The 26212-nt window shown below is 41.1% G+C and overlaps 1 protein-coding gene across 1 annotated transcript in view; it reads right to left on the minus strand.

Annotated features, from left to right (window-relative positions):
- The window catches only part of pitpnc1a (phosphatidylinositol transfer protein cytoplasmic 1a), a 287674-nt gene that overhangs the window by 88755 nt on the left and 172707 nt on the right, over nucleotides 1-26212 (minus strand). Inside the window, exon 3 of the mRNA XM_073026386.1 lies at nucleotides 3397-3485. Coding sequence (XP_072882487.1) covers nucleotides 3397-3485 — 89 coding nt within the window. The remainder of the gene's footprint in view (nucleotides 1-3396; nucleotides 3486-26212) is intronic.

Genomic DNA, 26212 nt, shown 5'->3' on the forward strand with positions numbered 1-26212 from the left:
TGGTAATTGAATTCTGAAGTAATCATGAATGAAACATAACAGATTAAATTGTGGCTGAGAACTTTTCTAAAGGCTGAAAATGCTTTGTTTTCATGTTGCACCCTCAAATGAAGAAGGAAAAAGTTTGATTTAATGACTCAGCCTGAATTCTCTTTAGCACACATTGCCCCACTGTAACATGATGAAAATGCTGCTCTTAATTTTCCTTTTGAGTTAATAGATTGAACTTATTTTTGACTACGCTGATCCTAATGGTGAGAAAACTTATTCTGAATGGCCCCATGGTCTAGCAATACACAGGCTATAATAATTTCAGTGAAAGATGTCTCCCCTGATATTAATTCTGCCTCCAGGATCAAATTTTCATGAAAGTCTCCAACATAACATTACTTACAGCTAATTACTCTAGATAAGCCATCCACTACTGTTTTGATGACTGATTGGCATTCAGTGTTTGTATACCTTCAGTGAACATTATAATTACATGAAAATTTATTTTGTTGATTCCTTGTGAAGGAGATCTTTGTAACTTTATACTGCTACATACTTAACTTCTTTCAATCATACTGTAAAGATCAGCATGTATGCATAAACGTTGGAATACTTTTATTTTCAACCACATAGTCCAAAATATGAATTAGTGTATTCAAAAATCACTTTCTAAAACACTGACAGATCTGGACCACTGTTCTCATTTTCCAACCACTCTGACTTCCAGTAACCAATGCAGAGCCATCTGTGAACCTGTGAAACATGTCTTGTGCAAGGAGCTGTATAAGTCTGTGACAGGCACTTTGAGAAGCTAAAAACTGAAACTAGGTTTAACTTGGACTGGATAAGGCCTTCTGTGAGCAATGACCCCTCATGTCCAGTTTCCCGTGGTTTCCCAGTTTTTGATGTTTTTGCTCTTCCTCTAATGGCAGTGGGTGCTCAGGATGACAGTCATCTTCATCTGCCTGTTTCCTATTGCCTTTAATTTTGTTCCTATCTCACTTCTCCCAGGTCTAGCAAGTTAAAATCTTTGACTGACTTGAGCTGGCATGACAAATCAAAGCACTAATAGACATAAATGATTTTTTCATATATTATTATTTTTATTTCTGACTGGGAAACAGTTGAAATCAAAAAATGTTGCAGTAAAGAACTGTATGGATTTTTGCTTAAATGTGAGATCAATTTAACTTTAGTCACAGAAAGACCTTTCACCTATTTTCATCCACCTGAGTTGGTATAGATGCCAATTTGCATTTTCACCTCACAGCAGTATTATTGAATGGGAAGTAAAGGTCAAAAGGCTCTTCTTTATGCCAATGTTTAATCTATATTATTTTCTTCTCTATTAAAAATCAAACAACCCCAACTTGTCTTTCCTAGATGACCCCACTAATTCTAATTTCAATCAATTCTTCTGAGCCTTTACTTTCATCAGATATTTGCATTTCTGCTTGATAAAACAGCTGCTCCCAAATGGCTAATATTGTTTGGTCTCCCTATCAAAGGTAAATAGAATTCTTAATCTCTTTCTTCCCTTTTTTTAATCCCTTGCCGACATTTTTTGGTTGTTAACTGCTGCTTTTGTGAAGAAATGTGAATGTTAGGAATAATGTTTTGCCTCCCAGTAACTAAAACTACTATGGTTAGCTAATTAGTACAATCTCAATTACTGTGTTCAGCACACAAAATTAGTTAGAGCCTTCAAGGTGACAAGATATATATGAATGTGCTACAGGATATGAGGAAAGAATTAAAACTATCAAAGTGTCACAGAATCAACTACAAATAAATGATCGGGCAGACTCTCAATGAGGAAACTGAACAAAATTACCTAGGAGCCATGAAAAAAATGTTTCATAGGAAGCTTCTACGATAACGACTGTCTATATCAAAATTGTATTTAGTACCATTAAACTCGAACCACCTCCGAGATCTTACAAACGGAATCAACTCAGGGCACTATTGTAACAATGGCATGTGTATCATTTCAGTTTTTAAGAGAATGAGTTTTCCAGTAATGACATAAGAAACTCTCTTTCACTCTGAAAAGAAGTGAATAGCTGAGGAAAGGAAAGGCAGGAAAGCAAAACCAGAGTCAACGTGGGTTGTTCTTTTTCAGCCTCTAAGACTGGCTGTAGAGGTAGCACCAGAAGAAAGCTGGCAGAAGAGGACTTCTTCCAAAAACAAAAAGATGTGGACAATTGCATTTATTCTAACACAGAGCTATGTCAGTATTTACTGAAACGTAGGTAAACAACGAGATTACTCTATAGCCTAGAACAACCAATACAGATTAAAACACATTATTAACATTCCCAAATAAAGCTAATAACAAACAGTGTGCTTTTGAAATTTTATTTTTTCTCTTATTTGGTGTTTTAAAGATTGGCACGTCAAAGAGAGTAAAGTGTTAAATCTTACATAATCTCAGCATTTAGGTATAGAAGTGGCACTTGGAATGTAGCTTAGTAACAGCAGCAGCTTGCTCTATCATCTCAGTAAAGGCAGTCTCTTTTTGCTCTGCAATAATTTGCATGACAATTATGTGTAAACAGGCTGTGGTAGGTGAATGTTCTTTCAAGATTTATAACATGCTTTTCTGCGAAATTATTTGCTAACAAAACTAATAATCTCACATTTTTGCAGATCTTATGTGTGGATTACCTCGGTCGATGGGCACTATGTTTCATGGGAATCCAAAATCTATGGGCTGAGAGAGAAAAGAGTATTCTATCCATGTGACATACCCAGTGTTTAAATCAATCAATTTAGTTTCATCTCTTTCTGCCCTTGCCTGGTACCTAGATTTTAATAATGACCTTCTTTTCTTTTTATTCAAGTCCAATTCTTTTTTTGGGGTGATAGAGTTCTTAATGATGGATCTCCAATGTATGATCCAAATTGACATTGTTCATTCCAGAATTTAAAAAAACTCTGGAGGAACTCAGTCGGTCACGAACCATCCCTGGAAGCAAAGGGATGGTTGATCATTTCAGATCAAGACCCTTCATCAGTCTGAGAGTGTGGAGGGAAAAAGCCAATGAGAAGGAAGGATGAAAAAGGGCTCAAATTGAGGAATCTTTCTGCTCTTTTGCCTGGCTTACCTGGTTTTCCCCTGCCTTCTCTTTTTTGAAACCATCTTTCTACTTTATGGCTGCTTTCTCTATCTCATCTACATTATTCCATCTACTAATTATGTATCCTGCTGTCAACTTTATCTCAATTCCTTAGCAGCTCTCCAGGCAACAGAGAGCCTCTTGGGTTCCTCAGGTGGGAATATGCAATAAAGGCATTTAAAATGCATCTCTGATGATATCATGTGAACAACCTCACGATTCATGATAAAATCTTATGCTACATTGCACTTAAATTAGTATGTTATGTTACATTGCTATATCTTACCTGTGATAGTGTATGGATAATAATTCCAAGCTTTCTCTGTGACATAAAAAATCCTTGGAACCACGGCTCTAGCCCAGCTAGGAAGCTTGCTATAAATAAAACAAAATTTGTTAAAAATAATTATTAGTGTGATTATATTAATAAAATTGACCATCAACAAGTAGAGAAGAGGGTTAAGGCTCTCCATGTTCTAAATGATAGGAAGCAGTTAAGGAGAATATACTTGTGAAATAACTGGCATTAAGACCATAAGACATAAAAGCAAAATTAGGCCATTCAGCCCATCAAATCTGCTCTGCCATTCCATCATGACCTATCCGGATCCCACTCAACCCCATACACCTGCCTTCTCACCATAACCTTTGATGCCCTGACCAATCAGAAAGCTAGCATTTTTTGCTTTAAATGTACCCATGGTTTTGGCCTCCACAACTGTCTGTGACAGAGCATTCCACAAATCCACTATTCTCTGCCTAAAAAAAATCCTCTTTATCTCTGTTCTAAGGGGTCAACCCTCAATTTTGAGGCCGTGCCCTCTAATTCTGGACACATCCACCACAGGAAACATCCTCTCCACAGCCACCTTATTTAGTCCTTTCAACATTCAGTAGGTTTCAATGAGATCCCACCGCACTCTTCTAAATTCCAATGAGTACAGGCCCAAAGCTGTCAAATGCTCCTTATATGTTAACCTCTTCATTCCCAGAATCATCTTCGAGAACCTCATCTGGATTCTCTCCAATGACAACACATCCTTTCTGAGATATAGGCCCATAACTGTTGACAATACTCCAAGTGTGGCCTGACTAGTGTCATATTTTTTATATTTTATTCCCCTTGAAATGAATGCCAACATTGCATTGCTTTCTTCCCCCAAACCATCAGACTCTTCAATACCTGGACCGACACCAACTTACTGCCCTCTACTGTGCCTACTGTCTTGTTTATTATTTATTGTAATGCCTGCACTGTTTTATGCACTTTATGCAGTCCTGGACAGGTCTGTAGTCTAGTATAGTTTTTTTCTGTGTTGTTTTTACGTAGTTCAGTGTAGTTTTTGTATTGTTTCATGTAGTACCATGGTCCTGAAAAACGTTGTCTCGTTTTTACCGTGTACTGTACCAGCAGTTATGGCCGAAATGACAATAAAAAGTGACTTGACTTGACTTGAATAGTCTGCATTTTTGTTCCTTTTACCAAAATGCATTATCATACATTTCCCAACACTGTATTCCGCCTGCCACTTTTTGCCCATTCTCCCAATCTGTCTAAGCCCTGCTGCAATCACATTGTTTCCTCAGCACTACCTACCCATCCACCTACCTTCGTATTATCTACAAACTTTGTAACAAAGCCAGCAATACCATTATCTAAATCATTGACAAACACTGTGAAAAAGTAGTAGGTCCAATACTGACCCCTGAGAAACACCACTAATCATTGCAGCCAACCAGAAAATGCCCCCTTTATTCCCACTCGCTGTCTCCTGCCTGTCAGCCATCCCTCTGTTCATGACAGTACCTTTCCTGTAACGCTGTTGGATTTTATCTTGTGAAGTAGCCTCATGTGTGGCACCTTATCAAGCGCTTTATAAAAATTCAAGTAAATGATATCCACTGCCTCTCCTTTGTCCACCCTGCTTGTTACTTCCTTGAAGAACTCTAACAGATTTATCAGGCAAGATTTCCCTTTACGGAAACCATCCTGACTTTGACTCATTTTATCATTAGTCTCCTAGTACCCTAAAACCTCAATCTTAATAATGGATTCCAACACTTTCCCATCCACTGAGCTTAGGCTAACTGGCCTATAATTTCCTTTCTTTTGCCTTCCTCCCTTCTAAAAGAGAGGTGCGACATTTGCATTTTTCCAGTCCTCTGGAACCATGCCAGAAACAAGTGACCCTTGAAAGATCATAATCATTGCATCTGCTCTCTCTGCAGTAACCTCTTTCAGAACTCTGGGATGTAGTCCATCTGGCCAGGTGACTTGCCCACCTTAAGATCTTTAAGCTTGCTTAGCACTTTTGCTTTGTAATAGCAATGGCATTCATTCCTGCTCTCTGATACTCACAGACCTCTGGCACATTGCTAGTGTCTTCCACAGTAAAGACTGATACAAAGTACTTATTAAGTTCATCCACTGTTTCTTTGTCCCGATAGCTACCGCACCAGTATCATTTTCCAGTAGTCCAACATCAACTCTCGCCTCCCTTTTACTCTTTATATAACTGAAAGAACTTTTAGTATACTGCTTTATATTATTGGCTAGTTTGCCCTTAAAATAGATAGATAGATAGATAGATAGATAGATAGATACTTTATTCATCCCCATGGGGAAATTCAACTTTTTTTCCAATGTCCCATACACTTGTTGTAGCAAAACTAATTACATACAATACTTAACTCAGTACAAAATATGATATGCATCTAAATCACTATCTCAAAAAGCATTAATAATAGCTTTTAAAAAGTTCTTAAGTCCTGGCGGTTGAATTGTAAAGCCTAATGGCATTGGGGAGTATTGACCTCTTCATCCTGTCTGAGGAGCATTGCATCGATAGTAACCTGTCACTGAAACTGCTTCTCTGTCTCTGGATGGTGCTATGTAGAGGATGTTCAGAGTTTTCCATAATTGACCGTAGCCTACTCAGTGCCCTTCGCTCAGCTACCGATGTTAAACTCTCCAGTACTTTGCCCACGACAGAGCCCGCCTTCCTTACCAGCTTATTAAGACGTGAGGCGTCCCTCTTCTTAATGCTTCCTCCCCAACACGCCACTACAAAGAAGAGGGCGCTCTCCACAACTGACCTATAGAACATCTTCAGCATCTCACTACAGACATTGAATGACGCCAACCTTCTAAGGAAGTACAGTCGACTCTGTGCCTTCCTGCACAAGGCATCTGTGTTGGCAGTCCAGTCTAGCTTCTCGTCTAACTGTACTCCCAGATACTTGTAGGTCTTAACCTGCTCCACACATTCTCCATTAATGATCACTGGCTCCATATGAGGCCTAGATCTCCTAAAGTCCACCACCATCTCCTTGGTCTTGGTGATATTGAGACGCAGGTAGTTTGAGTTGCACCATATCACAAAGTCCTGTATCAGTTTCCTATACTCCTCCTCCTGTCCATTCCTGACACATCCCACTATGGCCGTGTCATCAGCGAACTTCTGCACATGGCAGGACTCCGAGTTATATTGGAAGTCTGATGTGTACAGGGTGAACAGGACCGGAGAGAGCACAGTCCCCTGCGGCGCTCCTGTGCTGCTGACCACCGTGTCAGACCTACAGACTCCCAACCGCACATACTGAGGTCTATCTGTCAAGTAGTCCACTATCCAATCCACCATGTGAGAGTCTACTCCCATCTCCGTTAGTTTGTGCCTTAAGATCTTGGGCTGGATGGTGTTAAAGGCACTAGAGAAGTCCAGGAATGTAATCCTCACAGCACCACTGACCCCATCTAGGTGAGAGAGGGATTTGTGCAGCAAATACGTGATAGTATCCTCCACTCCCACCTTCTCCTTATACGCAAACTGAAGAGGATCCCGGGCGTGCCTGGTTTGTGGCCTCAGATTCTGTATTATCAGCCGCTCCATGGTCTTCATCACGTGCGACCTGGTAACCGGAAGATCTTTTCTCTTTTTATGGCTTTTTTAGTTACCTTTTGTTGGATTTTAAAATCTTCCCCATCATTTAACTTCCCACTCACTTTTGCTACATTGTATGCCCTTTCCTTGGCCTTTATGCAGTCCTTAATTTTCCTGTCAGCCACTGTTCCTACCACTGCCATTGAGATCAACTTCTTCTGTGGGATATCTCTATCCTGAACTTCGTGAACTATCCCAGAATCTTCAGCTACCTCTGCTCTGCTATCATCCCCGCCAGTATCCCCTCCAATCCACCTGAGCAAGCTCCTCTCCCATGCCTTGGCAATTCCCTTTGTTCCATTGTGATACGATTACATCTGACTTATGCTTCTTCCTCTCATATTGCAGTATGAATTCAGCCATATTATGATCACTGTCACCTAAGGGTTCCTTTATCTTCAGCTCCCTAATAAAATCTGGATTATTACACAAAACCCAATCTAAGATGGCCTTTCCCTGAGTAGGCTCAAGTACAAGCTGCTCTATAAAGCCACCTCATTGGCATTCAACAAATTCCCTCTCCTGCGATCAACACCAACCTGATTTTCCCAATCCCCTTGCATATTGAAGTCCCCCATTACAATTGTGATATTACCCTTATTACGTGCCTTTTCCAGCTCCCTCTGCAATTGCAACCCACATCTTGGCTACAATTTGGAGGCCTATATATGATTCTCATAGTTTTTTTTAAATTCTTGCAGTTTCTTAACTCCACCTACAAAGATTCAACATTCACTGTGGCTATGTCACTGTCACCTCTTTCTAAAGATGTAATTCCATCTCTTATCAACAGAGCCTATGCCTTCCTGCCTGTCCTTTTGATATGAAGTATATCCTTTGATATTAAGTTCCCAACTGTGACCTTCTTTCAGCTGCAGCTCAGTGATGCCCACAATGTCATACCAACCAATCTCTGATTATTAAATTACATCATGTAAAAGGTAAGAGTTGTATCCTTACGTGTTTCTTCCTGTTATATTAACCACTTACACAATGCCCCTAGTTCAAACTGAAAGCATCAATGGTGCTTTGACTCAACACTGCCACTTATTAAAGCACTACTGAGGATCTATGGTGGATCAAATGAATCAGGGTCATTCTTCAATTAACTGAAATGATCAGAAGAGAAATGATAAACACTACTGAGCAAACGCAAAGAGATCAGAAGGGCAAAATTCTAACATCATTTAATCTTTATGTCTAATTAAAACCATGCTGAAATATAATGTTCAGCATTTGAAAAACAGTCTACAAAATGTATGCATTTTTCCTTTTTTTTGCACAGAAGTAAATGCTGGTAATAATGAGAGTTGTATGATGTTCACAGAATTATCAATGTATATAGTTCCACTATGTGAGCCAGCTTAGTATGATGCATTCCCCGGGACAGTGCTCTTTGAACTAATCCAATTCAATGAGTCTGGGTATGGAGAATGCTTCTTTGCATTTTGACATGAATTATTTACAGAACTCCACCCTAATGAGAGATTAAAGTTGTTGATTAGAAGAGGAAAATGATCAGTAGGTAATCTTTCCCTTACAGTAACAACTTATATTTCTAAGATAGTTATCACTCTATGACACCTTAACATCAAGGATATACAGTAGGTCTATGCTGATACTTGGCTTATAAGGTGAATATGGAGGGAAAGGGTTAAGAAGATGAACGGGCTTTGGAGAAGTGTTCTGGTATTTCCTCTGCTTTCCTAATCCTGGAGTAATAGGAAGTGCTGGAATGAACAAAATCTGGATGGGCTTGTTGTACACCAGACCCATTTGAGTATCAGAATCAGTTTAATATCATTGGTGTATGTCATGAAATCTGTTGATTTTGGCAGCAGTACAGTGCAATACAAGATTAAATTACAAGAAGAAACAGTTATAAAAATTAAAATAAATATGTAGTGCAAAGACACAGAAAAAAATAATGAGGTAGTGTTCATTGTTCATTCAGAAATCTGATGATGAAGGGGAAGGAGCAGTTCCTAAAATTCTGAGTGTGTATCTTCAAGCTCCTGTACCTACTTTTTGATGGTAGCAAGGAGAAGAGGGCATGTCATGCATGATGGAGGTCCTCAATACTTTTTTGAGGCATTGGCTATTCAGGATGTCCTGGATGCTGGGGAAGCTTGTGGCAATGATGGAGTTGGCTGAGTTTGCAAACTTCTGTAGCTTTTTCCAATCCTGTACTGTGGCTTCTCCATACCAGACAGTGAAATTGATCTATAGCTGCTCTCATGCCTTCTTTGTAATTGCATCAATACGTTCATTCCAGGATAGATCTTTATGGGTGTTAACACCCAGGAACTTGAAACTGGTCACTGTTTATCGCTCAATGAGGACTGGTTTGTTCCCTTGACTTTCTCTTCCTAAAGTCCACCATCAATTCCTTGGTCTAAATGATGTTGAGTGCAAAGTTGTTTTTGCAACACTACTCAACCAGCTGATCTATCTCACTCCTGTAAGCCTCCTTGTTACCATCTGATATTCTGCCATTAACAGCTGTGTCATAATCAAATTTATAGATGGTGTTTGAGCTGTACCTAGCCACACAGTCATGGGTATAGAGAAAGTAGACTAGTGGGCTAAGCTTACATCCTTGAGGTGCACCAATGTTGATTGTCAGTGAGGAGATGTTATTTCTGACACACACTGACTTTGGTCTCCTTATGAGGAAGTCAAGGATCCAGGTGCAGAGAGAGGTACAGAGGCCCATGTTTTGGAGCTTGTTGATTAGTACTGAGGGTATTCAATGCTGAGCTGTAATCAATAAACAGCAGCCTGATGTAGGTATTGTTATTGTTCATTTGGTCCAAGGTGGAGTGGAGAGCCAGTGAGATTCCATCTGCTGTAGACCAATTGCGATTTTAAGCAAATTTCAGCAGATGCATGTCCTTGCTTAGGCAGGAGTTGGTTCTGACCATGACCAACCTCTCAAAGCACTTCATCATTGTAGATTTGAGTGCAACTGCACAACACTCATTGAGGCACCTCACCTAGCTCCTCATGGGCACTAGTATGATCATCACCCTTTTGAATTAGGTGGAGTAGAGAATACTGGAAATACTCAGCAGGTTAGGCAGGCTCTGTAGAAGATAAACAGAGCTAATGTTGCAGGTCAAAGAATGGACTCTTCCCACAGTGGTGCCCTGACCTGCTGAAAATTTCCCACATTTTCTTTTCTTACTTTACATTTTCAAAAAGTTGAATTAGTTGCACTGTTAATTATACAGAGAAAGGATGAAAATCAATGTTCAATAAAGTAATTTGCCTGATGAACTTCAGCATGTTAAAATCTATCATTTTATCAGGTTTCTTTTTGAAAGGTTCACTGATTATAGCAACGGCTTGGCATAACATTAACATATGGGAGACAAAGGGATTGACTGGCAAACTTTCCAAATTATTGCTTTACTTTTGATGTTGTAGACAGAGCAGATGTCTTTGTTAAGCTAAGAAAACAAATGGGCGGACTTACTGGTATAAATTTTGGTCTACCAACTTGCTTTAACTTCCTACAGATCCTGAAACATTTTAAGCGTTTCAAACAACTTAAAGTCTCCTTTTCTATTCTGTCATTATATTTGGCTATGTCTTTTGTTTCATAGTCTGGATCAAATGATATATCTATATTTTAATAAGGTACAAATTTAATATGAATTTTGAGAGGAGGACGAATATGGATTGCCCAAGAAAAGAGACATGGATGATGGTGGGATTACAGAGGTGCATGCTGCTATATCAATGGACTCTTGAAAACATAGGGTTCAAATTCAAGTTTATTGTCAACCATCCATACATATGTAAACCACCAAATAAGGCAGCATTCCTCTGGACCAAGGTGTACAATACAGTACATAAAACTCACACACATAATACAAAGTAACATTATCACAATAAATTAACAAATAATAAGGTGCACACATGATGCAAGTTAAACAGTAAGCAGTATAACCTCAGAAGTGATGAGACCTGGATGGTGGTAGGGAGTTCTGTAGTCTTACAGGCTGGGAAAGGAAGTTGTTTTCCATCTAACTGTCCTTGTCCTATTGCTGTGGTACCTCCCGCCTGGTGATAGAGGGTCAGAGAGATTGTTGAATGGATGGGAGGGATCACTGACAATGCTAAGGGCCTTGCATACGCAACACTCCTGATAAATACCTCTAACAGATGGGAAAGAGACCCCAATGATCCTCTCAGCAGTGCTCACAATCCTTTGTAGAGGCTTGCAGTGATATACCTTGCAATTCCCATACTAGATGGTGATGTTGCTGGTTAGGATACTCTCCCTGGTGCTCCTGTAAAAATTGATTCAAGTGGGGGGAGGAGGGGGGAGCCTCACTCTTCTCAGGAAGTGGTGATACTGCTGTGCTCTTTTTGACAAAAGAACTGGTGTTGAGGGCCTACATGAGATTGTCTCGTACGTGTACTCCCAGAAGCTTGGTGCTCCTAACTTTCCCCATGGGGGAGCAGTATATGTACTGTGAGGAGTGGCCAGCCTGCATTTCCTAAAGTCCACAATCACCTCTTTGGTCTTGTCCATGTTGAGACTCAAGATCTGTGCTCGTACCAATCAACCAGCTGCTCAGCCTCCTCTCTGTTTGCAGTCTCATCATCATTGCTGACAAAGCCAATGACTGTCGTGTCATCAGTGAACTTAATGATTTGGTTTGAACTGGATCTAGCAATGTAGCCATGTGTCAGCAGTATGAACAGCAGCGGCCTAAGCACACGGACCATGCAGCGCACAAGTCCACAGGACCCGATGGTATCCATACCAGGAGACTGGCGGAATCAAGGGAGGATCTTGCTGGGCCCTTGACAGAGATCTGTAACCTCTTTAGCCATGGGTGAGGTGCCAAAAGACTGATGAACCATCAATATTGTCCCTTTGTTCAAAAAGTGAAATGAGGACAAACCAGAAATTGTTGGATGGTGAACCTTACATCAGTGGTAGAGAAATTCTTAGAGACAGGATTTACTTCCAGTTGGAAAAGCATGAACTTATTGAGAATAGCCAGCATGGCTTTGTGCATAGGAGGTGTTGTGTACAAATTTGACTATTTTGAGGAAGTGTTTTAGATAATTAAGGAGGAAAAGACATGGATGTTGTCAACACGGAGTTTAGTAAAGCATCTGACATCTGAGCCACATGGATCTATAGCAAGACAGTAAATTGGATCCAAAATTAACTTGGTCAAAGAGAGTAATGGTAAAGTATGTTTTTCTGACTGGATGTCTGCCTTCAGTGATATTGTGCAGAGATCAGTGCTGGACCTCTGTGGTTTGTGATGTATATTAACGGTTGTATGAAAGTTTAGGTGGTTTGATTAGTAAGTATGCAATCACACAAAAATTGAGAGAGTTGTTAAAGGATACAACTGGATATAGGTGGGTTAGAAATTTGGGCAGTGAAATGGCAGGTGGAGTTTGATGAGGACAAGTGTGAGGTGCTGGAATTTGGAAGGTCAAATGCAGGTGGAGAATATATAGTAAATGGCAGGATACTGAGGAGCAATGTCACACAGAAGGATCTTGTGATGCAAGTGTATCGCTCCCTGAAAGTGGAAAGAATGGTAAAACAAATGCTTGTCTTCATCAATCAAGGCACTGAGTATAGAAGTTGGGAAGTCATGTTGCAGCTGTGTAAACCTTTAGTTGGGTCACATTTGGACTATTGTGCGCAGTTCTGGTCACCACACTTTAAAATGCAAAGGCTTTTTAGAGGGTACCAGGATGTTGCCTTGACTGGAATGTATTAGCTGAAAGGAGATGTTGGACAGACTTGATTATTTCATGTCGAGTATCGGAGACTGATGGTCAAACTGTTAGAAGTTTTAAAAAACTATGAGAGCCACAGATAGTACAGATAATCAAAGTCTTTTTCCCAGGCGGAAATGTTGAATTCTAGAGGGCGTTGGTTTAAGGTGAGAGAGGTAACATTTAAAAGAGATTTGTCAGGCAAAGTTTTGTTTTTACACGGAGTACGTAGATATCTGGAACGTACTGCCAGGGGAAGTGGTAGAAGCAAATACTATAACAACATTCAAAAGGCATTTATCATTTAAAACAGGCAGAAAATAAAAGGATATACACCATATGCAGACAGGTTTGATTAGTTTCATTTGGCATCATAGTTAGCAAAGACATGGTGGGCTGAGGGTCTATTCCTGTGCTATACCTTTCTATATTCTGTGAGATGAGGACATTGGTGTTTAGGCTAACGGCTTCTGAGCCAATGAAGTACTAAAAGCAGTTTCTTAAGTTGTTACAAAAATTATAATTAACATTCATTTCCTTTTTTGTTTAGTTTCCACCTGTGAACTAGTAACTTGAATGGTTTCTCAACTCTCATATGGTGAATATGATAATTGCTAACAATATTTACAAGGAGTGCTGCTTGCAAGTAGCCTGCCATCAAATGTAATTCAACATCACTGTTGTTTGTGTCATTTGCAGAAAACAAAGCTGCGATGATGTCTCAAACTGTCTATCTTGGAAATGCCTGTGAATATTTTTCTGCCTCTGTATTTCTACTTGTTTCCATTCTTTATGTATCTGAATTAAAATAAACCATCTGACAAGTAAATGATGACATTAAGCTTTTAGGTCAGTTTCTTTATGAAATGTGCCTGTGTTCTGCGAAGTATTAGACCTATTCTTTCTTTCAAGGGCTGTTTTATTACTACTGGGGCCAGTCTTACATTGTTGTAGCACAGGTGCTCGATCATCTGTTCCAATACACACTCCAGGTTTTTCTCTTCCACATGGCTTAAGATCAGGTTGTGTCACTGCCAGTTCCTCCCTCCACAGAGCTCAGAACAGAACTTTTCCTCACCAAGGGTGGCCAGCTTTATTAATTTCTAAAAATTCTAGTGATGTATTTATACATTATTAAACCAAGGATGAATAGACAACATAGTTCTCCAGCAATAAAGTGGATGATTTATTATTAGAAGTGATGAAAACATGTTTCCAATTCTGCTCACTTAGTTTTCCCACCCCCACACTCCTCTTCAATTAAATAATGCATTTGTGGGCTGCTCCTGAATCAGCTGTTAATAGATATTTAAGATTGATGTGATGCAACTTGTCCTTGTGACTGCCCTCCTTCCATCTGGGGATGCGTGGTCCAGATGAATTCCACCATGTGCAGAATAACATAAAAGTCTTTTACTTGACGTTCATGGTATTAGTATTCCGATTTATAGTACTGCTGAGTTTCCTTTTCCAATGTTTTAAAAATTCCCTAGCTAATAGTCAAGACACTGAATGAGGTGATAATACAGTCCAGTTTTAATATCTTGTTTTGACTTCACCTGAGTTATGTACTTCAGATTGAATATGTAATGATAATTCACATTATTACCTGAATTTTTTTTTTCTGGGGTTTTACTTCAAGGCTGTTTACTGCAACATCCTTCATGTAAAAAGATGCTACATGTTCAGGGAAACTCGAATGATTGAAGAATTAGTCGAGTGTTACATCAAATATCAAAGGTTTATTGTTTATTACTGGTGTAGAGAAGTGTGCATGTTCCAGACAGCTTTGCTGAAGAGTAAAGGAATATGTCCATCATTAAACCTTTTACTGGTTCGTCCTCACTGGCTACAGACCAATAATAATAATAGGTTACATGCATAACATACATATGCTACCAGGTGTCTAATAACATAAAAGGTGACAGCTTAATCATTTTAGGGACAGATGTTAGACAGCTCTGGTTCACCCTCTTATTGTTTACTGGTCATCCTGTTCACTGTTTCTGAGCCAGAACAATAGCTTCTGTATTCAGTGACTTATGTATCCAAGTCAGACTTCCTCAGTACTGAAAAGCAGAGGTCCAACTAGTTAGCTTAGCCCACGTAAATGGAACACAGAGAAGCCCCATAAACTAATCAGTTTTATAAACACAATATTGTGACTATTCTCTATTTTGTAACATTTCTCCTTAAGCATTTTGACAAAGTCATAGAATCATAGAGCACAGAAAAGGGCCCTGCAACCCAATTTGTCCTTGTTGACCAAGATACCTGATGCACCATCAATAACTCTCGGAGACGTGAGGCGAGACATAGGCTTTTATTGGCTGGAAGAAAGAACAAGCAGCAAATGACCACCACACTGCATCCTGGAGACTGAGGCTGGGGCTGTGTCTCCAATCGCCTTTATACCGGGGTCCGTGGGAGGAGCCACGGTCCATGGGAGGAGCCACAGGAGCAGTCAGCGGGGTGGGGTGGGGGGCGTGTCCAGACAGGTATATGTAGTTCACCACAATACCCATTGAAACAAATTCCATTATTAAGTTTGTCTTATACCCCTCTAATCATTTCCTGTCTCCTTTGGTGATGCAGATTTTGCCAAGGCCACTTCTAATTATACTGCTGTGATTAAAACTTTCTCTGATGTGTTCACAGCAAAAGCTTATTTTTATTAGCATAGTGAGTAATCTATGATCAGAATGCCATAGTTTACACGGGCCTAATGTTTATTCTTAATCATTGCACATCCCCCAGTGATCACAATTTCATAAGCATGTCAAAGGGTGATATACAACCCACTATTTGACTGTTACTTTAAGGCTAAAACTAACATAGTAAACCTAGCAAATAAAATCCATTTAATTTGTTCCATTAGTGTGCTTCACTTGGGCTAGAAATTCATTCACACAAATGAAAGAAGACTGCTTTGTATCCATAAATTATGTATCATAGTTCAAGATCCTGAATATGAATGCATTTGAGAGATGTTAGCAGATTTTTCATGAGGCAAACAACGTAAAGAAGTCTGCATATGTGACAGGATGACGCAGAAAGAATAAATGCAGTGACATTGACTCAGACCACCTGACAGAAGATGCAGCAAAGAGTTGCACAATTTAAATTACACCACAAAAGGAAGCTATGAACCTTTAGTTTGTGATGCAGGATATTTGCATATCAAATAAAACAGTAGTTAAAGGTATATTCACAAACAACCTGTATTAAGAAATGAAAGGATGGATGGAAAAAACCATGAAAACTGCAAAGTTATGCTTATACATTATTCATGGCTTTCAGGGTACACAGAATTTCCAAAAATTAAGTGAAACTCTGATACAAAATGCTGGAGGAACTTAGCAGGTCAGACAGTATCTATAGCTCCAGCTGGAGGATCTCATTCCTAAATGTTGATTCTTTATTCCCCTCCATAGATGCTGCCTGGCCTGCTGAGTTCTTCCAGCATTTTCTACCCAAGATCCACAAACCTGCCTGTCCAGGTAGACCTATTGTCTCAGCTTGCTCCTGCCCCACTGAACTCATTTCTGCATACCTTGACACTGTCTTATCCCCCCCTTGTTCAATCTCTTCCCACCTATGTTCGTGACACTTCTCATGCTTTGAATTTTTTCAATGATTTTAAGTTCCCTGGCCCCCATCGTCTTATTTTCACCATGGACGTCCAGTCCCTATATACCTCCATCCCCCACCGAGATGGTCTCGAAGCTCTTCGCTTTTTTTTGGATTCCAGACCTAACCAATTCCTCTCTACCACCACTCTCCTCATTCTAGCAGAATTAGCTCTTACTCTTAATAATTTCTCCTTTGGCTCCTCCCACTTCCTCCAAATCAAGGGTATAGCCATATGGGTCCAAGTTATGCCTGCCTTTTTGTTGGCTTTGTGGAACAGTCCACGTTCCAAGTCTATACGGGTATCCATCCCCCTCTTTTCCTTCGCTACATTGACAACTGCATTGGCGCTGCCTCCTGCACGCATGCTGAGCTCGTTGACTTCATTAACTTTGCCTCCAACTTTCACCCTGCCCTCAAATTTACCTGGTCCATTTCCGACACCTCCCTCCCCTTTCTTGATCTTTCTGTCTCCATCTCTGGAGACGGCCTATCTACTGATATCTACTATAAGCCTACAGACTCTCACAGCTACCTGGACTATTCCTCTTCCCACCCTGTCTCTTGCAAAAATGCTATCCCCTTCTCACAATTCCTCTGTCTCCGCCGCATCTGCTCTCAGGATGAGGCTTTTCATTCCAGGACGAAGGAGATGTCTTCCTTTTTTAAACAAAGGGGCTTCCCTTCATCCACTATCAACTCTGCTCTCAAATGCACCTCTCCCATTTCCCGCACATCTGCCCTCACCCCATCCACCCACCATCCCACTCGGGATAGGGTTCCCCTTGTCCTTACCTACCACCCCACCAGCCTCCAGGTCCAACGTATAATGCTCCGTAATTTCCGCCACCTCCAATGGGATCCCACTACCAAGCACATCTTTCCCTCCCCCCCTTTCTGCTTTTCGCAGGGATCGCTCCCTACGCGACTCCCTTGTCCACTCGTCCCCCCCATCCCTTCCCACCGATCTCCCTCCTGGCACTTATCCTTGTAAGCGGAACAAGTGCTACACCTGCCCTTACACTTCCTCACCACCATTCAGGGCCCCAGACAGTCCTTCCAGGTGAGGCGACACTTCGCCTGTGAGTCAGCTGGTGTGGTATACTGTGTCCGGTGCTCCCGGTGTGGCCTTTTATATATTGGTGAGACCCGATGCAGACTGGGAGACTGTTTCGCTGAACACCTATGCTCGGTCCGCCAGAGAAAGCAGGATCTCCCAGTGGCCACACATTTTAATTCCACGTCCCATTCCCATTCTGATATGTCTATCCATGGCCTCCTCTACTGTCAAAGTGAATCCAAACTCAGGTTGGAGGAACAACACCTTATATACCGGCTGAGTAGCCTCTAACCTGATGGCATGAACATTGACTTTTCTAACTTCCATTAATGCCTCTCTTCCCCTTCTTACCCCATCCCTGACATATTTAGTTGTTTGCCTGTTCTCCATCTCCCTCTGGTGCTTCCCCCCCTCCTTTCTTTCTCCTGAGGCCTCCCGTCCCATGATCCTTTCCCTTCTCCAGCTCGGTATCACTTTCACCAATCACCTTTCCAGCTCTTAGCTTCATCCCACCCCCTCCGGTCTTCTCCTATCATTTCGCATTTCCCCCTCCCCCCACTAATTTCAAATCTCTTACTATCTTTCCTTTCGGTTAGTCCTGACGAAGGGTCTCAGCCCGAAACGTTGACAGTACTTCTCCTATAGATGCTGCCTGACCTGCTGTGTTCCACCAGCATTTTGTGTGTGTTGTTCTTCCAGCATTTTGTTTGTGATGCTCAAGTTTTCCAGCATCTGTAGAATGTCTCTTTTTAACCGCATTGTCTGCAGCTTTATATTTTGTTGGCGGTTAGAAACAAAGTAATAGAGACTTACAGCACAGTCCCTTTAAGCTTAGCATGTCCATCCTATATACTTCTTCAGAAAGGGAGAGGAAATAAGGAAATTGCTCAGAAAAGAAAAAGCAACTTCCACCAGGCATCAAAATTCAGTATAAATTCACTGCTAAACATCAAATAAAACCATACCCCATACCCGTGTCACACAGCTCAATGAGTTCCTTTGTCATACCACAAACAGGCAGAGCCTCTCAAAAATGAACAGTTAATTCATGAAAACAATCATCACAGTACAACTTCCCCAAGAGGTAATACTTCCAGCATTGCAGAACAAATTGCCATTCACTTATCTCAGCATTAACTAGAGGTTATCAAGGAATATAGATCAATCAAGATAATGCAATTGAGGTGCAATCAGCCCAGAGTCGAACTTAATTGTGAACAGCAGCGGGAAGCCTGAGCACAAACCAACAGGTTTGTTTTGACATAGATGTATTTTATACGCATGTATATATTTTTGCTAAAACTAGAAGAATCAGAATCAGGTTTATTATCATTGGCTTATATGACATGAGATTTGTTGTTTTGCAGCAGCAGGATGGTGCAAAGACATAAAATAACTATAAATTATAAAAATGCATAAAAGAATAAATAATGGGGTAGTTTTCATGGACCATGCAGAAATCTGATATTGGAGGGGAAGAAGCTGTTCCTGAATTGTTGAGTGTGGGTCTTCAGGTTCCTATACCTCGAGTTACTTTGACACAACAGAATGAGAACAGGTAAAGGTTTATTGTGAACGGTGATGATTCTGTGTGTAAGTTTATTATCTGAGCTTGCAAGCAATAGTGTTCTGCTCTGTGATACTGTAATATCCTACTGGCCAGGTACTGCATTAAAGTTTCAGGGAAAATATTTGGTTTGATAAGAGTCCTTGGAAGGGTGTTATAATTCTGGATGGAGATTCTCATAAAAGAAAAGGAATAGCTTGCAGTTATACACTGCCTTTCATGATCTCAGGGCAATAGAGGCATTCTTTAACCAATAATATATTTTTGGCAGCAGTCACTTTATATTGTGGGAATGGGCAGCTACTTTGCACACGGCATACAACAGACAACGATGTGACATTGATCAATTAAGATACTTTTTTAAACAATGTTGATTAAAGAATTAATGATTGGCAAAGGCAGACAATATTTTAGTTCAGAGTTGTGTCATTCATTTTCAGCAGGGTAGCCACATGTGCAGAAGTCAAGTCAAGTCAGGTCTAGTCAAGTTTATTGTCATTTAACTATATACGTATATTCCTTCAAACAAGACCCAATTTTTCTTCAAACCAAGGCGTAAATCACTGTAGTGTACATAACACATATGTAACGCCCTGGGAAGGGTTTCACTGCCAGCATAATGGTCCTTCTGTAGAAGCCATGTTTGGGTTATGGTTAGAGATAATGGGTGCTTTGGAACATGAGCCGTCCAATGAGGGGAGCGTGTGCCTGACGCCAGTGTGAGCTGGGTCCTTTATTTGACAGGACAAGAGAGAGGAGCTGGAGGGAATTGGTTGTAGGATTTGACCCGGTGGGGGACCGTGATTCGATGGAGCAAAGTGCTAGTATCTACTGAGGATTGGTTAAAATGTATGACTTTTCGAAGACTTGTGCACATCTGATTGTTTAATTATAATGGGCCCTTTTTGCTTTTTTTTCCCTTTTCTTTACTAACCCTTTAGTTCAATTTAGTTCAGTTACTTCTTGAGTTGTAACAGGGTAGCAGGTTACACAGCATCCACACAAACCGGGATTTGGGGTGGGAGAGCCGCCTCAATCTCACTGGTTTGGCAGGACTGGAGTGTGTATTCCTAGACTTACGCAGCCAAGGAAACCAGGTGGTTTCATACATATCACATCATAACTTTTAAAGGATTAAATCTATGGATGGATTACACATAAATAAATAAATTAACATGGATGAATTAAGTATTGTAAGGTACAGAACAGATTAACCTGTGATACTTTGAATGCGATGTGGCAGGGAGTTCAGAAGACTAACGGCCTGAGGGAAGGAACTGACTGCTCTCGTTTTTATGCATTAGAGTCTCCTGCCTGATGGTAGAAAGTCAAAGAGGATGATGCTTGGATGGGTGGGTCCCTGATAAATGTCCCCAATGGATGGTAGGGAGACCCCTATGATCCTTACAGGCATTCTCACGGTCCTTTGTAGGGACTTCTGGTCCGACACTCAGCTTCTCCCATACCAGATGAAGTTGCAACTTGTCAGGACACTCTCAATGGTGGTCCTATAAAATGTAGTTAAGATGGGGCGGGGGGGGGGGGGTGTGGTAGGAGCCCTGCTTTCCTCAATATCCTTAGGAAGTGGAGACTTTGCTGTGTCTTCTTGTGTAGGGAGGTGATATTAAAGGGCCAGGTGAGGTCAGTTGTGATCGGAACTCTCAGGAACTTGGTGCACTTAACTCTGTCTTTGGAGGAGCCAATTCGCAGAGGGAGATGGTTCACCTGCACCTTCCTGAAGTCCACAATAACTTCCTTGGTCTTTTTCTCATTCTGATTAAGGTTGTTCTTCTCACAACAATTCACCAGCTGCTCCACTTCCTCTCTGTACTCCAACTCATTATTGTTGTTGATGAGGCCATCACTGTTGTGTCATCTGCAAACTTATTGACACGGTTTGAGCTGAATCCTGCAACACAGTCACGCATCAGCAGTGTGAACAGCAGCAAGCTGAGCACGCGGTCTTGGAGAGTGCCACTGCTCAGCGTAATGGGATTAGAGACACTGCTGCACACATGGACTGACTGTGGCCTTTCTGTTAAGAAGTCCAAGATCCAGTTGCAGAGAGAGGTGTTGAGGCTCAGCTCAGACAGCTCCCGGCCCCGCCCCCAGTTTCTGGGGTATGATGGTGTTAAACGCTGAGCTGGTCGATAAACAGGAGCCTGGCATATACGACCCCTTTTTCCAGATGGGATAGGACAGAGGCTGTTGCATCATTAATGGATCAATTTGAATGATAAGCAAACTGGAAAGGGTCCAATATAGCTGGAAGCAGGGCTTTGATGTGCTCCATGACCAGCTGCTCAAAGCATTTCATAATGCTTGATATTAATGCCAGTGGATGATAGAGGTTTGGGCAGGCTACCGTTACCTTCTTTGACACTGGAATGATGGTTGTTGGCTTGAAAACCAAGGGGACAGTGGACTGTTCCAGAGAGATGTGGAATCAGCACCCCAGTTAACTGGGCTGTGCAGTCATTCCCAGCTTGGTATATTATTGGGCCTCCTAGATGTGCATGGGTTGACTCTCCTTCCCCGAGGGGAGGGGTGCCTTCCTTGCTAGCTCTTTGTTCTGAACATTAACCTGGGCGTAGAAGACACTCAACCTGTTGGGGAGTGAGGCATCCTGGTCACAACGTGCAGGGTAGACTTGTAGTCTGTAGTCCTCTGAATTCCCTGCCACATGTACCTCATATTCCTGGGTATGCAGAAGTAGCGATATATTCTCTGAGAATGCACCCCTTTGCCTTCCTGATGGAGTGAGAAAGCACAGTTCTTGCTTCCCTGAGAGCTGTCGCATCCCCGGATCTAAAGGCAGCATCACGATCCCTCAGCCATGGCTTCTGATCTGCCCTCAGCTGGATGCGTTTCGCGATGGTAATATCCTCTGTACACTTCTCACAGTATCCACGTATTCCTCGATGTTAATATGCCCGAACATTCTCCAGTTCGTGCTTTCACAGCAGTTCTGCAGCACTGGAATTGCCCCTTCAGGCCAGGTTTTCACCACCTGTCTTCCCTTTTAATCAGTGGTTTGTATGCTGGCATCAGCATTACAGAGAAGTGGCCCTATGTGGGGTCAAGGGAATGGCTTTACTTGCACATGGCATATTAGTATAAACCAGGTCAAAATTAGAATCAAGTTTATTATCACCGGCATATGACATGAAATTTTTTAACTTAGCAGCAGCAGTTCAATGCAATACCTAATATAGAAGAGAAAGAAAAATAATAATAATAATAATAAATACTAGTGTATTTTCACCTATGGTAGAAAAAACAACATGCTGGTTGAATTTAGGTATACTGCTTTTAGGTTCACATGGTTAAAATCCGCAGCTACAATGAAGATACCATAGGATGTTTGGTTTGAAAGTCACTGTTAGTGCTATGGAGATCATGCAGTGCCTCGTCGGCATTAGTGGGGATGGGAATATATACAGCTAGCAACACAACTGTAGTGAACTCCTTGAGTATATAAAACAGTCTGCATTTCACAAAAATGAATTCTCTGGAATGATATACAAACCTACAATATTCTGATCTGGGTGTTCTCATTTAGCCACAACTTACTCAACAACAGACACTTGCCATTAATCAATCCTGGTTACGACAGCATTGTGTGCTGTAAGAACAACTTAAAAGTTTCAATAATGATTTAGAAGAGGATATTATAAATTCAGTGATGGCATGAAATCACAGACAGCAATAAGTAATTTACACCAAATTACTGAGCTACAGTTAATGGAGACAAATTAGAAGAATGATTCATAATTGGTAGGTGTCTTCTAATGTGGAAAATGCATTATCATGCATTTTAGACTGAGGAAATCTTGATGTGATTATGCTCACACTGTGATAATCTGTTAAGAGTAACAGATCAAAACAAAAACTTGGAATGGGAGTGATTATTTGATTAAAGTGGATTAATGGTGTGACGTGCCCCATGTGTAATTAATGCCTGATTTTTCCAGGCACAGCCAATGAGTGTAGAGAAGGACTCTACAGTCTAGTTTTGGCCCTGTGTATAAGGGATATCAAGATTTGGAAGTATTAGAGTGAACCATTTGGGAGAAACAAAGGTTTAATAAGACATGATTAAAAAGATTAAAGATCAACTTTTATTTGGCACACTTAGATCAAAACATACAGTGAAACGTGTTGTTTGCGTCAGTGATCAACACAGTCCAAGAATTGTGCATGAGGCAGCCCACAAGTGTCACTGTGCTTCTGGCACCAACACAGCATCCCACAACTTACTAACCCCAACCTGTACATCTTTGGAATGTGGGAAGAAACCCACAAGGTGATGGGGATAATATACAAAATACTTATAGGCAGCAGCGGGAACTGAACCTCAAACATGTTTGCTGGGGCTGTAAACATTACACTAACCGCCACACTATCATGCTGCCCTGCTCTCAATGACCCCCTGGAAGCTAGTTACAGAACATGTACAAGATGATGAGAGGCATTGATCGCGTGGATAGTCAGAGGCTTTTTCCCAAGGCTGAAATGGTTGCCACAAGAGGACACAGGTTTAAGGTGCTGGGGAGTAGGTACAGAGGAGATGTCAGGGGTAAGTTTCTTTTTACTCAGAGTGTTGAGTGCATGGAATGGGCTGCCGGCAACGGTGGTGGAGGCGGATACGATAGGGTCTTTTAAAAGTCTTTTAGATAGGTACATGGAGCTTAGTAAAATAGAGGGCTATCGGTAAACCTAGTAATTTCTAAGGTAGGGACATGTTCGGCACAACTTTGTGGGCCGAAGGGCCTGTATTGTGCTGTAGGTTTTCTTTGTAACACAACTGGCAAAACTCTAAAAGCAGAGTTTTCTTTCTCAATAGAAGCATGGGTTAGAACTTATAAATGTGGAAGTTCAAAAATACTTCAAAATTATAAGAACTTAGCCAGTCAGTGGTGTAGTGGTATCCATTCCAGAATTCGAGGCAAGTGATCCTGGGTTTGAATCTGTCTAGCTCTTTGCATGCTTTCCATCCATGCTGGATTGAGCATCGAGCCAACAACTTGGCCTCATAAAAAACAGACAAATGCCGAACAAACTGCAAGGTTGTGACCTGATGCATTAAGAGGAACAACAAACGATATGAACTACCTGCTCATATTTTAACTGGAATAAATATCAAAAGATTATACTAATTTAAAGTCATGAATTTTCATATTCTTCCTCAGAAATCAGTTTGCTTCTGTTAGAGCATATTCTGGACTTGAGGTGAGTAGCAAAGTATTAACCAGCAACTAACTTTAGCCATCAATCTTCAGACCTGAAACTGGACTGTAGATTAAATTTAAAATGCAGCTCTGGACAATACGTTTCCAGAGCTGTTAATTGAAAATCCAGACAATGTGGATTTACATTCATTTTGGTTGCCTGGAGTGTGGGTGCAAAGAAGGAATTGAAAGTTATATGTAATTCAATGATTGTCTGGAGTGTGGGTGCAAAGTAGGAACTGAAAGTTATATGTAATTCAAAGGAAGCATTGAAAGTAAAATGTCCTTTTCTATAATTGTCCTATGATTTTTAGCATATAAAATGTCATGTAATGTTGGGTTGAGTAGGTCTCTTCATCCAAAAGGATGCTCGCTGTGTTGTAGTTTGTTAAATAAAAGACTACTTCATATCTACTAGCTGTGTCTCTCCCGTGACTTCGTTCACATTACATCATTTGGGGCAAACATGAGGAAATCTGCAGATGCTGGAAATTCAAGCAACACACACAAAATGCTGGTGGAACGCAGCAGGCCAGGCAGCATCTTCAGGGAGAAGCAATGTCGACGTTTCAGGCCGAGACCCCTCATCAGGACTAACTGAAAGGAAAGGTAGTAAGAGATTTGAGAAAGTAGGAGGGGGAGGGGAAAATGTGAAATAAATAGGAGAAGACCAAAGGGGGTGGGGTGAAGTTCGCAGTAGTGAATTTAAAAGGCAAACATGAGGAAATCTGCAGATGCTGGAAATTCAAGCAACACACACAAAATGCTGGTGGAACGTAGCAGGCCAGGCAGCATCTTCAGGGAGAAGCAATGTCGAAGTTTTGGGGCGAGACTCTTTGTCAGGACTAACTGAAAGGAAAGGTAGTAAGAGATTTGATTCACAGTAGTGAATTTAAAAGGCAAACACAAGGAAATCTGCAGGAAATCACCCTACCCCCCTCTGGTCTTCTCCTATCATTTTGCATTTTCCCCTCCCCCTCCTACTTTCAAATTTCTTACCATCTTTCCTTTCAGTTAGTCCTGACGAAGGGTCTCGGCCCGAAACATCGACATTGCTTCTCCCTATAGATGCTGCCTGGCCTGCTGTGTTCTACCAGCATTTTGTGTGTGTTACACCATTTGGGGACTTGTCTGGGATGCCCATTGAGAGGCCTGTAATCTCACAGTCTAAGTGGGTGAGTATTTTTAAAATTAAGGCCTGTTTGGGTCAGTGGCTACGGGATTGTGAGCACGGTGGAGAGCAGAACTGGTAGATATAATAGTAGTGTGGTGTGTGTGTGCATGCCTGTGCATTTATGTAACAGACTAAACTCTGTGTGTTGATTTGGTGAGACGGGGTCACCAGTTGCAAAGGATGTTTATTAAAAGTTCGGGATGCCAGTGGGGTATGTATACTCATTCTGGGAACTGTATTTTAGCATACGTGTTTGCGAGTGTATGTGTGCTTTAACAATACATCAGTAACCTTGGTGAAAAAGTTAGAAGCAAAGGAATACAACAGGCAGTACGAGTTCAGACGCACATAAGTGGTAGATTGCAGACCACATACACTGCTGTTTTAAGTGTGTACTGTTTAATTTTTATCCATCATTTATATTTTACATAATGTGGGGCATATTTGAGTAAGAGGTTATCCCCAAATATATCTGTTGTGATGGCACTTATTGAGGTCAACCAGTGGCAGGTCGAGAACCCTGATGACCACACTCAGTCCTTGAATTTGATTGTGACCGTCCATGAACCCTTCACCCCCGGAGAGAAGCAGAACATTTTGTCAGAGTTGCCCTCACTTAAGGTCACCTGTGGGAATACAGATATCTGGCACAAGCCCGAGGCAATAATTGAAATCAGCAGATGCACCCTTCACGTATCCATGTGTTAGTAAAAGTGAAATGCCCGAGGAATATGTGGGA

Source organism: Hemitrygon akajei, chromosome 22 (genome assembly GCF_048418815.1).
Source record: "Hemitrygon akajei chromosome 22, sHemAka1.3, whole genome shotgun sequence".
Lineage (NCBI taxonomy): Eukaryota > Metazoa > Chordata > Chondrichthyes > Myliobatiformes > Dasyatidae > Hemitrygon > Hemitrygon akajei.